The 13302-nt window shown below is 36.7% G+C and overlaps 1 protein-coding gene across 4 annotated transcripts in view; it reads right to left on the bottom strand.

Moving 5' to 3' along the window:
- LOC128699967 (ATP-dependent RNA helicase A protein) overlaps positions 1-10886 on the bottom strand; it is a 72044-nt gene extending 61158 nt beyond the window's left edge. Inside the window, exons 1-5 of one of the 4 annotated variants that reach the window (XM_053792811.2) lie at positions 10794-10886; positions 8747-8837; positions 5585-5757; positions 4368-4553; positions 21-160 (exon numbers count right to left, since the gene is read on the bottom strand). In XM_053792811.2, coding sequence (XP_053648786.2) covers positions 21-160; positions 4368-4553; positions 5585-5757; positions 8747-8828 — 581 coding nt within the window. In that variant the 5' untranslated portion in view covers positions 8829-8837; positions 10794-10886. Of the gene's footprint in view, positions 1-20; positions 161-4367; positions 4554-5584; positions 5758-8746; positions 8838-9076; positions 9393-10696; positions 10739-10793 lie in introns of those variants that run through there. The other 3 variants (XM_053792813.2, XM_053792812.2, XM_053792815.2) reach the window with 3 other exon arrangements.
- Between the last annotated feature and the right edge of the window lie 2416 nt (positions 10887-13302).

Here is a 13302-nt window from a genome sequence, read left to right as displayed (position 1 = left end):
GTTCTGAACTACATCCTTACCTGTTATGGTCTGGTCCAATGGCACTATACTTGTAGTCAGCCTTTATCTTGTTTGTCTGAAGAAACATGTGCAGACGGGATTTTGAATTTTCAACTGTCCAGTTACCATGAATATTTCCAGTAAGATCCACTTCTTCAGCCTGGTAAGAAAAATTAACTTGCTTTTAAAGTCAACATACTAAGATCCATTCCCATGAATTCCTGTGAATATGTAAAGCAGGGCATAGGAATGCTGTGCCATAGTCAACTTACATGTCATGAAGAATAAAAAGGCACAATACCATTACAAACAATACACAGATAACCCCCAGACAGATGAGACAAACTTCAATGTTTCAGTCTGACTTAGACCATTAACTAGTCTGTGTAACTAGTTAATGGTCCAAGTCAGATTGTAATGTTGTCGTAAATTTCAGTCTCCTATGTGTGGGTTATTTGTGTACATATGAAAATATATGGAAGAGTATGGAAGAGTATATGGAGAAAAAGAGAGAGGTTAAGAGAGTGGTGAAGCAATGTAAAAAGAGAGCAAATGAGAGAGTGGGTGAGATGTTATCAACAAATTTTGTTGAAAATAAGAAAAAGTTTTGGAGTGAGATTAACAAGTTACGGAAGCCTAGAGAACAAATGGATTTGTCAGTTAAAAATAGGAGAGGAGAGTTATTAAATGGAGAGTTAGAGGTATTGGGAAGATGGAGGGAATATTTTGAGGAATTGTTAAATGTTGATGAAGATAGGGAAGCTGTGATTTCGTGTATAGGACAAGGAGGAATAACATCTTGTAGGAGTGAGGAAGAGCCAGTTGTGAGTGTGGGGGAAGTTCGTGAGGCAGTAGGTAAAATGAAAGGGGGTAAGGCAGCCGGGATTGATGGGATAAAGATAGAAATGTTAAAAGCAGGTGGGGATATAGTTTTGGAGTGGTTGGTGCAATTATTTAATAAATGTATGGAAGAGGGTAAGGTACCTAGGGATTGGCAGAGAGCATGCATAGTTCCTTTGTATAAAGGCAAAGGGGACGAAAGAGAGTGCAAAAATTAGAGGGGGATAAGTCTGTTGAGTATACCTGGTAAAGTGTATGGTAGAGTTATTATTGAAAGAATTAAAAGTAAGACTGAGAATAGGATAGCAGATGAACAAGGAGGCTTTAGGAAAGGTAGGGGGTGTGTGGACCAGGTGTTTATAGTGAAACATATAAGTGAACAGTATTTAGATAAGGCTAAAGAGGTCTTTGTGGCATTTATGGATTTGGAAAAGGCGTATGACAGGGTGGATAGGGGGGCAATGTGGCAGATGTTGCAGGTGTATGGTGTAGGAGGTAGGTTACTGAAAGCAGTGAAGAGTTTTTACGAGGATAGTGAGGCTCAAGTTAGAGTACATAGGAAAGAAGGAAATTATTTCCCAGTAAAAATAGGCCTTAGACAAGGATGTGTGATGTCACCGTGGTTGTTTAATATATTTATAGATGGGGTTGTAAGAGAAGTAAATGCGAGGGTCTTGACAAGAGGCGTGGAGTTAAAAGATAAAGAATCACACATAAAGTGGGAGATGTCACAGTTGCTCTTTGCTGATGACACTGTGCTCTCGGGAGATTCTGAAGAGAAGTTGCAGAGATTGGTGGATGAATTTGGTAGGGTGTGCAAAAGAAGAAAATTAAAAGTGAATACAGGAAAGAGTAAGGTTATGAGGATAAGAAAAATATTAGGTGATGAAAGATTGGATATCAGATTGGAGGGAGAGAGTATGGAGGAGGTGAATGTATTCAGATATTTGGGAGTGGACGTGTCAGCGGATGGGTCTATGAAGGATGAGGTGAATCATAGAATTGATGAGGGGAAAAGGGTGAGTGGTGCACTTAGGAGTCTGTGGAGACAAAGAACTTTGTCCTTGGAGGCAAAGAGGGGAATGTATGAGAGTATAGTTTTACCAACACTCTTATATGGGTGTGAAGCATGGGTGATGAATGTTGCAGCGAGGAGAAGGCTGGAGGCAGTGGAGATGTCATGTCTGAGGGCAATGTGTGGTGTGAATATAATGCAGAGAATTCGTAGTTTGGAAGTTAGGAGGAGGTGCGGGATTACCAAAACTGTTGTCCAGAGGGCTGAGGAAGGGTTGTTGAGGTGGTACGGACATGTAGAGAGAATGGAGCGAAACAGAATGACTTCAAGAGTGTATCAGTCTAGTGGAAGGAAGGCGGGGTAGGGGTCGGCCTAGGAAAGGTTGGAGGGAGGGGGTAAAGGAGGTTTTGTGTGCGAGGGGCTTGGACTTCCAGCAGGCGTGCGCGAGCGTGTTTGATAGGAGTGAATGGAGACGAATGGTTTTTAATACTTGACGTGCTGTTGGAGTGTGAGCAAAGTAACATTTATGAAGGGGTTCAGGGAAACCGGCAGGCCGGACTTGAGTCCTGGAGATGGGAAGTACAGTGCCTGCACTCTGAAGGAGGGGTGTTAATGTTGCAGTTTAAAAACTGTAGTGTAAAGCACCCTTCTGGCAAGACAGTGATGGAGTGAATGATGGTGAAAGTTTTTCTTTTTAGGGCCACCCTGCCTTGGTGGGAATCGGCCAGTGTGATAATAAAAAAATAATAAAAAATAATGAAAATACAATAGGCATCATAACTTCCTAGCCAAATCTAGCACAGCTTCTGAGTATACATGTAATAATAAGATTAATAAACTCAAAATTTCAAAAGATTTAAAATTAAATAAAAAAATAATTACAACAATTCCTTAAATATTTTTATTTCAACAACACACTTCCTGCTACTGCTTCACAATAGTAGAGAAAGTGCTAAACCTCCTTGGGTCATTCAGTTCAAGTTCAGGTTCGGGTAGGTTCACAAGGACAGGTCTTGGCCTGGGTCTTCTCCACATGGTGACCCAGCAGTGGCTCCTTAAGAAGTGTCAGAGTTTGCACAAGTGATGTACCATTTACAGCCCTACGACAAGGGTACGGTGTTGGAGGCTTATTCCTCCATTCATTAATCACAAAACAGACAAGGTACTCCCTCAGCCAGGTTTTGATCAGAGCAATGCCTCCTGGACTACAAGTCACACCTTGCCTAAAAAATTTAATGATCTTTTAAATCTTCTTACCTAAAGAATGCCAAATAACTGATAAATGAAGGGTAATTTAAAGCAATAAAAAAGCATAACTAAACAAAAGGAAGTTAGAATATATGTATGTACTTATTACTTACTGCTTCAGTGGGATACAGCCGACTTGTTAACCCTTTGAGGGTCGACAGGCCCTCTCCGAAACTCGTTCTCAGGGTCGGCCAAATTTAAAAAAAAAAAAAAATTATTTTCTCTTATGAAAAGATAGAGAATCTTTTCCCGATAATAACGACACCAAAAGTTTGAAATTTGATAGAAAACTTACGGAATTATGCTCTCGCAAAGTTAGCGGTCTCGGCGATGTTTACGCATCGGCGATTTTGCCCACTTTGAGCCCCATTTTCGGCCAATTTCACTGTACTAGTCGACAAAAAACATGAATATTTCGCTAGAACTCCATTTTTTCTATCGAATGGGTGCAAGAAACCACCCATTTATAAATTCAACTATCCAGTACAGTGGTCAGAATTTAGCAATTTTGCCAATTTCACACAAATTTCAAAAGATGCCAATTTCGGAATAGGGTCCAGAATAAACAAGAAAGACATTCCTGGCACTAAAATGACATTTTCTCTAGTCATTAGTCACGTCTCAAGGCCCCTCTTATATTCTTTTGCTTTCCACTTTGAATTTTTATTCTCACAAAAAATATAAGATTTACTGTTATGCATTAGTGTAAAAAATGGTATAAATATTATTGGTGCACCTGTGAAAGAATATTAGACTCACCAGTTGACGTGTATTGCACGCTTGGCACGATTTGTTTACTTTTGAAGTTTGGTAAAAATCGAACATTTCTGCTACTTTGAGCTCAATTTCAAGGCACCTTTCATTGTAAAACCAGTCAAAATCATCTCAATTTCAGTATTATGTCTTCCATTCTATAAAATGAGACCAAGAAAACTAGAATACAACAATAAAAACCATACGAAAATACACTGCAAAGTCGCTGATTTATTAAAAAAAAATGGTCAAAGTTTTTTTTTTCTCATTATGCACTGTGTGCTGCAGGATTTTTTTTAGACTGTGCACACTGACCACATAGACCCATTCTTTCATATAAAGGCCTACCAGCTTTCTCCCACTAGATTTGAGGCCGCTAGAATTTATGAGTACTAGTACGTCAAAAACCCCTACGCGTAAGACGTACTAGTACGACGAAAACCCTCAAAGGGTTAAAAAAAAAAAAAATTATTACTTAGGTTTAAACTCTACATTTACATCTATAGCTTACATCTTCTATGGCTTTCCGCTCCTGTATGCGCTCCATGTAGGTCATCTGTCGACCTTCCCTCTGAATAGGATGGTAAACATTTCCTTCTTCTCTGAGGCCTGGGACAGGAGCCATTGGGGCAGAAAATTTGAACTCTTCTCCACCTCCAGAACGAGAACCATCCTCACCACCACCAGCTTCAGGCACCTACGAATCATGTTATTACGATTTCATAAGTCAGTTAACCTTTAAACTGTCCAAACGTAGATCTACGTTCGGAGCCCCCCACACGTGGACGTAGATCTACGTTTGGACAGCTTAAGGGTTAAGGAGTGCAATGAGAAATGTGATAAACCAAGCTTCATAATTTTCCATTAACCATGTGCTAATTTCAAGTACATTCTAACTAAATTCAAATATCCTGTATTTTTCATTGTAAAATTTTTTATTTTAAATAAAAAAAAGTCACAATCAGCAAAAAATTTTGTAGCAATGACAAGAATTTTAATTTGTGTAAATGATTATACAAGTACACACATGCACACTCATATAAGTCTATCTTTATTTAGTCTTCAGCTACAAACATATGTACATCATGTAGATTTAAACTAGGGTAACCCAACAAAGCTAAACAATGTGACATTTCTATTAAAGAATTTACTTAAGAGAGTTAGCAGGTGCTGAGCGTAACGTAAAATTCCCTTAATGAATGATTTCACTGAAACACATGCTGCTCATTAAACAAGGGAAAACTGACAAATTTCCATGATCTCACATTTATTCAGCCCTCCCTCTCATAAGAAAATCACACGTGTAATTAAAATAAGTCACTGACTTTTTGAGCTATCCTAGATAATTTACAACTACGTTACTATGTATGATAACTGTCCATACCCCGGCCGGGATTGAACCCGCGGTCAGAGAGTCTCAAAACTCCAGCCCGTCGCGTTAGCCACTAGACCAGCTAGCCACAATAAGATTCGTCCAACTAGGTATATTTCTACACCATAGTAAGGTTAGCACAGGCACCACTGTGACCACAAATGCAAGTTTTTACAACGAATCTCCAGCTAACGTGGCCGTGACGAACTCTAGCTCAAGTCCCCTCACTGCCGTCAACATGACTCACGAAATCATAATGACACGATTGGTTTGTTTGCAATCGTGTCATTACGATTTCGTGAGTTATGATAACTGTACTTATGTGTACCTGTCCCTAAATAAACTTGCTATCTTACCTTAAAATCTGGCAATTCATTTGACTGCACCTCTCCCTGACGGACAAGAAACTGTGCAAAATCTCTAGCAGCATTAGACTGAGCGTCTTTTTTGCAGGTCGAATTGCCAACACCAATGTAGTTGTAACCAGAAACACGTACTTCACATAAAAATCGCTGACGATATTTTGGACCTGAAAAAATATGAAATTTATTTACAATACTAAGAAAATTCCATAGAAGATAAAAATTTCTGAATAAGATGTACAGTAATTAAGAGCACTGTATATTACTGTTAATATTATAGTGTGTTTATTTGCCATGTTATGCCAAAATTTTACAGAACAACACTCCTAGATTGCCAGGGAGAAAGACTAAAAAACAGATGACTCACTATGAAAGGCTGAAAGCACTAAAGATGCCCATGCTGGTTAATAGAAGGAAGAGGCATGAACTCATAAAAGGACATGAAAGATTAGATAGAGGATTTTTTCATACTTGCAACAGGGATAACAAGAAGCTGCAGTTGTAAACTGAGAAAAAATGGAGTTAAAGGGAAACTAGAAAATTTAGCTTTGTAGAGTAGCAGGCCAATGAAGTTTATTAAACAAGGATCTAGTAAGTGCTACAACCACTGGAAATTTAGAAAAATTAAATATCAAACAAAGTACCAATGGCTTGACACTGCAAGCATAGCTCTGCTCCAGTAGCTACAAATAGGTATTGTAATTACAAATAGGTAATTACACACAAGCTTAACCCTTAAACTGTCCAAACATAGATCTACGTTCACAAGCATAGTGCTCCAAAAGTAGATCTACGCCTTTTTACATATTTTCAAATCTTTCTTTCTTTCAACGCACCAGCCATATCCCTCTGAGGTGGGGTGGCCCAAAAGGAAAAGCGAAAATTTCGCCTTTTAAATTTAGTAATATATACAGGAGAAGGGGTTACTAGCCCCTTGCTCCTGACATTTTAGTCGCCTCTTACAACACGCATGGCTTACGGAGGAAGAATTCTGTTCCACTTCCCCATGGAGATAAGAGGAAATAGACAGGAGCAAGAACTAGAAAGAAAACAGAAGAAAACCCAGAGGGGTATGTATATATACATGTATGCTTGTACATGTATGTGTAGTGTGACCTAAGTGTAAGTAGAAGTAGCAAGACATACCTGAAATCTTGCATGTTTATGAAACAGAAAAAAGGACACCGGAAATCCTACCATCATGTAAAACAATTACAGGCTTTCGTTTTACACTCACTTGGCAGGGCGGTAGTACCTCCCTGGGCGGTTGCTGTCTACCAACCTACTACCTATGATATTTTCAAATATAACAAAAAAAAAAAAAAGTAGATCAAAGTTTTTTTTACACGCTTTCAAATGGAAAAAAAAAAAATTACTTTTTTTACATACTTTCAAATGTTGAAAAAACGTAGATCTACGTTTGAACAGTTTAAGGGTTAAACCTAAAACCCAATCTAACTATATTATTTTTTAAATACACTACCTAACAGAATACTCCATTCTACTGAATGTACAACAATGCATACAACCATATGACCTGTCTTTATAATACTCACTTGTGCTTTATAGTAATCTGTTTACATTAATGTTTTATCACTGATTTCATCATTGCTTAGTTAATCTTAAGTTAATTTTAAGCCAGCCCGTAATGCTTTGCATAGTATAAGTGGCTTTGGCATGCTGCTCTTATCTGTATTTTTTTGTACCTCTGTATGTGTGCTCAAATTTTTAAATAAATAAATAAATAAATAAATAAATAAATATTAATGCCTTCAGTGATCTGAGGTCTAAAAAAAAAAAGCCAATCCTGTAGATAAAATAGAAAATGACATTATAAATATGCATTAATACATAAGATAAAGGTTATAAGTTGTTAGCAGTTCTGGAGATAGTCTGTCTGGTCTTTGACCATGCTTCCTTAATTAGGTATCCCCAAAGGGATATCTTTAGGAGATTGCCTGATTTCTTTTTCTTCTTTGAACATTTTAATTTTATTTTGATTATAACTCGAGAATGCCTCATACAATCAGCTTTCACATTTTTAATGCTTATGTATGGTAACAACTAACAAATGCCTCTGCCTGGCTTCAAAATATTACAAACAATTTATTCCATAACAAAAATGTTATTCCACAAGTTTAGTCTGAATAGGTGCACATTTGAAATTTACTGAAATATTTAAAAAGCTTTGAATCACTGGAATCAGATCAGCTACTGAAGAATGCCTTTTCTGATTGGTTTGAAGCTTTTACCATTGATGAACTTTATTGAACCAGCTTGTTACTCACTTTGACCTGTGTAAATTTCAGTTTGCCAACTTTATTAAGAAAATTATTTCCCATTTAATAACTAGTAAATGCCTCTTCTGATCAGCTTCAAACCCTAAATAGTGGTGTATCTTAATTAGTATTTTTGTATTAATTTTGAAATGTGTGGGTGCCAATTTTGAAATGTGTGGGTGCCAGTTTTATCAAACAGGATTTTTCAAAAAGTCAAAATAAAAATTTTCTTACAGGATTCAATATTATGACTTATGAATGACTTCTGATTCCCTTCAAATCTTCAACACTAATATTTAACTGCATTATTAAATTATGCTGTTCTCTACACTATTCCAGTTTCATGCAGTAAGGCACAAGGGACTGGGATTATGGAATACAAAAAATACTTCCTTCAAATTGTACAGCAACCGAAACACAGTTGGTTGGAAAGGAAATATTACATGTCTAAGAACCACTGAGAAACACACACACAGGACAATAGTTAAGTGTATATTAAATTTAAGTAAAGGTAAAGACTTTCAATCTGGTTTACATGCTCATGAAACACTAAGAACAGAGCAGCATTACCACCAGTACCGAATTTTGAAAAGGCCTCTGTTCCATATTTATGACAGGACTGTAGTACCTTCCTGAATGGAAACTTTTTACCAAGCTACTATCTGTGATGTTCATGAAATAGAAAGGAAAAACCAGCAATGCTGCCAGAGTGCAAAACAATTTACAGGCTCCAATTTTAAACTCACATAATAAGATGGCAGAACCTCCCTGGATAGTTGCAGTTTATGCATATACATACATATATATATTTGACTCATGTGTTATATAATAAATACTCAAATATTACATAAGCAATCTACAACAGTACATCCATTACCTGAATTTCTAACTTCGAAATTTGGAGTGATTTTTTTCTTTTCACAATAGGAATGAAGCCATGACTTTATATTATCAGCCATCTTCACAATCTGAAATTTAGGAAGTTGTTTAAGGTTCTTGGTAGAAAATGAATGAATATATATAATGTCAGTTTTTCTTCATCATGCACATAAAATATACTGTTGTATTGAATACTATAAGGACTCACTAGAAATGACTCACATCTGACTTGACTGGTTTATCCTAGCTTAAATGCTACATAATATACAACACTATGCGACTATCGCAAAAATTTAAACTTATGTATGAAGTCTATATAATAACTTACCAGGATAACTATATACAGAAGCCTGTATAGTAAACACTGTCACCATAGGCCTTCAAACCACTTTTTAGGTCTTGTGTGACTTAGACCTCTCATATAAAAAAATATCGCAACCCATATTGTGCACAACATGAAGTACAGGTCCAATATATGCTGCATTTGGCACCATGCTAAGGAAACATGATAATTTGAGTAAAAATTAAATAAAGAGGATTTTTCAAATAAAATGTTTGAAGCGTAGCATACATCTATCTCACAGGTGAAGCTGCTTCTGTAGCTCGAGCACTAGCGCACTCAGCTCACACACTGAGGTCCGGAGTTCGACTCTCCTCCGGTATGGCTGGAAAACATGTTTCCGTAAGACACCTGCTGTCCCTGTTCACCCACCAGAGTAAAACGGGTACCTGGTGTGGGTCGCATCCTGGGACAAAACTGACCTAATTTGCGGGAAATGCTCAGCATAACAAGTGGTTTTCTATATAGTAGTATGTCATTGATGTCAGCTATGGTCTGTATACCTTGTACTTGCACTCGTAGTAAATAAAGATATGATAAGATGCGGTGAATATAATTTTGAGAGATTTTTGCAAAATTCAAAAGGGTTAATAATGGAAGGTTACCCAAGTAAGCCAAGAAATGTGATTTATTGAAAGGGGCAGGGGAATAAGTAAGTTTAGTAGGTATATTTATGTACAGGTACACATAAGTACAATAATCATACATAGTGTAAATTACCCAGGATAACCCCAAAAATAGTCAAAGTGACTTATTTCCACTAGGGTCCTTGGGAAGTTGTTTCAATAAAAGTGGGTAAGTAAATCCAATTCCTTGAATCAAGAGCTCTCCACCAGCATCAGGTATGACCTAAGCTATTCAAATTCAAGTCTCTTCTCAAAGATCACTTACTCACCCAAAACCAAATAAATACTGAATAACTGAACCTTATAAATTGTATATTTTAAATGTTTCTCACAATTATATCACATAAATGTTAAACCTAAAACCCAATCTAACAGAATATTCCATTCTAGTGAATGTACAGCAATGCAAGCAACCATATGACCTGTCTTTGTAATACTCATTTGTGCTTTATAGTTATCTGTTTACATTAATGATTTATCACTGATTTCATCATTGCTTAGTTAATCTTAAGTTAATTTTAAGCCAGCCCGTAATGCTATGCATATAAGTGGCTTTGGCATGCTGCTCTTACCTGTATTTTTTTGTACCTCTGTATGTATGCTAAAATTACTAAATAAATAAATAAATAAAAGCTATGTGTACCTTAAACTACACATTCCTCTACATACACATAACTACCAACTTAACATGAATAATAAAAAAGAAGCGCTAAACCCACTAGGATCTAAACTTAAAAATGAAGCCGGAAACAACAGGTGAACAACTGAACAAGTACCAATATGTACTTTATTCAAGGACCAAAATACAAATGTCACCTTTTTTTTTTTTGGTTATCCCAGGTAATTTATGCATGTTACTATGTATAATAACTGTATTTATGTATACCTATATAAATTAACTGACTGTTAACCCACAAGGGTTTATATAATAAAGCCAGACTAACTTGCTGTTTCAGGTTATCTTGGGTTACCAATCACTCACAATTAACAATTCCAACAAAATTCTTCTCCTGGACTAAGACAACGTCGGCATGATGCCCATTAAAAGTTTACAACTATAACACAAATCAAATATTTACCTCTTAATGTGAGTGTTGTGGGAGAGTAACAACTGAGCAGCAGTCAACTACCATCCACTCTACACTACTACTCTTCTTATTCTCCCCTTTTATCACCAACCTTATATAACTCTACATTATTATTATTATTACTATTGTTATTGGTATTATTATTATTATTATTATTATTATTATTATTATATGTCCTGTTTCCTGACCAACCTTACATAGCCTAACATTATTATTATTACTATTGTTATTGGCATTATTATTATTATTATTATTATTGTAATTATTATTATATGTCCTGTTTCCTGATCGACCTTACATAGCCTAACATTATTATTATTACTATTATTACTGGTATTATTATTATTATTATTATTATTATTATTATTATTATGTCCTGTTTCCTGATCGACCTTACATAACCTAACATTATTATTATTATTATTATTATTATTATTATTATTATTATTATTATTATGTTCTGTTTCCTGACGAACCTTACATAACCTATTATTATTATTGTTTTATTATTATTATCATTATTATACACAAATAACCCACACATGAGAGAGGATTATTATAATTATTATTATAATCATGGGGGAGCACTGAACACGTATGATTATACTTCGCATGTGGGGGGGTTGGAAGGTATTCAGACTCAATTCAGGGAACCGGAGCACAGATCCAATTCCCTAGATCAAGAGCCCCTCACCAGCGTCAAGGAACCTCCCTTGAGGGACATAGGAGAGAGGAGCTTACGACAACGTAAATGTTCCAAGTCCGACTGAAACGTCGTCGTAAGCTCCTCTCTCCTACGTGCGGGTTATCTATGTATTGTTCCCCCCTCAAGGAAGGTTCCTTGATGTTGGTGAGGGGCTCTTGGTTTAGGGAATTGGATCTGTGCTCTAGTTCCCCGAATTAAGCCTGAATGCCTTCCACATCCCCCCCCCCCAGGCGCTGTATAATCCTCCAGGTTTAGCGCTTCCCCCTTGATTATAATAATAATAATAATAATATGTATTCTTCCAGTCACGGTATTGTGCCTTTTTGTTATTTATTATTATCATAACTAAGCACTAAACCCACAAGGGTCATTCTACACAACAAACTATTTCAATTTATTTATTTCAACTTGATACATTTTCTTTTAATTTTAGCAAATTGCATATAGATGCAGATGTTGACGTGCACATATATATATATAAGAACATAAGAAAGAAGTAGCATTGCAGCAGGCCTACTGGTCCATGCTAGGCAGGTCCAAGTCACCTACTGGCCTAAGCTAGTCAGGTCCAAGTCACACCCACTCATGTACTTGATAACCTATTTTTAAAACTACATAATGTCTTAGCTTCAGTGATGATACTCAGGAGTTTGTTCCACTCATCCACAACTCTATTACCAGATCAGTCCTTTCCTATATTCTTTCTGAATCTAAATTTTTCTAACTTGAAATCATTGCTCAGTCATATCTCCCTAATATCCACCTGGAAATCATTGCTCAGTCATATCCCCACTAATTCTATGCCTTCTAGACAGTGCATATTCAGGGCCCTCAGTCTGTCCTCATAGGAAAGATTTCTGATATACTGGATCAACTTTGTCATCCTCCTTTGTATGTTTTCCAGTGCATTTATATCCACTCTGTTATTATAAACAAAACCTAGCACTAAACCAACTGGGATATCCATTCTGTAATACAGTGACCAGAACTGTGCAGCATAATCTAAATGAGGCCTAACCAATGATAATATAAAGTTGAAGAACAGCCTGAGGACTTCAGTTATTTATACTTCATGATACGAAGCCAAAAATTCTATTCGCTTTATTGCAAACATATATTTATGCACTGTTGTCTTGGTTTTAGATTACTGATAATCAGAAGTGTCATGGTTATTTTCCTGTCCAACACTTAGAACTTTGCAGTTGTTAATGTTAAATTGCATCTGCCATTTCTCCGACCGCTGCATCAATCTATTCAGATCTTCCTGAAGCGCTCTAGTGTCCTCATCAGAATGAATTTGGCGACCTATTTTGGTGTCATTGGCAAACTTGCTTATGTCGCTGTTTATGCCCTCATCTATGTCGTTTATGTAAACTGTGAACAACAAAGGGCCCATCACTGACCTCTGTGGAGCACCGCTTGTGACACGTCCCCACTCTGATATCTCCCCATTTATGCAAACTCCCTGTTGCCTATCTGTCAGCCATGCCTCTATCCAGGAAAAAAATCTCTCCTCATATTCTATGTGCCTCAACTTTCCAAACTATTATTATAATCATGGGGGAACATTAAACCTGTAGGGATTTAGTGCTCCCCCATGATTATAATAATAATAATAATAATGAGGAGGGAAGGATGGAAGGTATTCAGGCTTAATTCAGGTAACTGGAGCACAGATCCAATTCCCTAAATCAAGAGCCCCTCACCAGCATCAAGGAACCTCCCTCGAGGGGTCAACTTTCCTCAATAGCCTCTGATGTGGAACTTATCAAAAGCTTTACTTTAGTTCATATA

The sequence above is a fragment of the Cherax quadricarinatus genome, chromosome 64, assembly GCF_038502225.1.
Source record: "Cherax quadricarinatus isolate ZL_2023a chromosome 64, ASM3850222v1, whole genome shotgun sequence".
Taxonomy (NCBI): Eukaryota; Metazoa; Arthropoda; class Malacostraca; order Decapoda; family Parastacidae; genus Cherax; species Cherax quadricarinatus.
The sequence above is the reverse complement of the archived record's forward strand: the minus strand, read 5'-3'. Positions and strand labels throughout refer to the sequence as shown.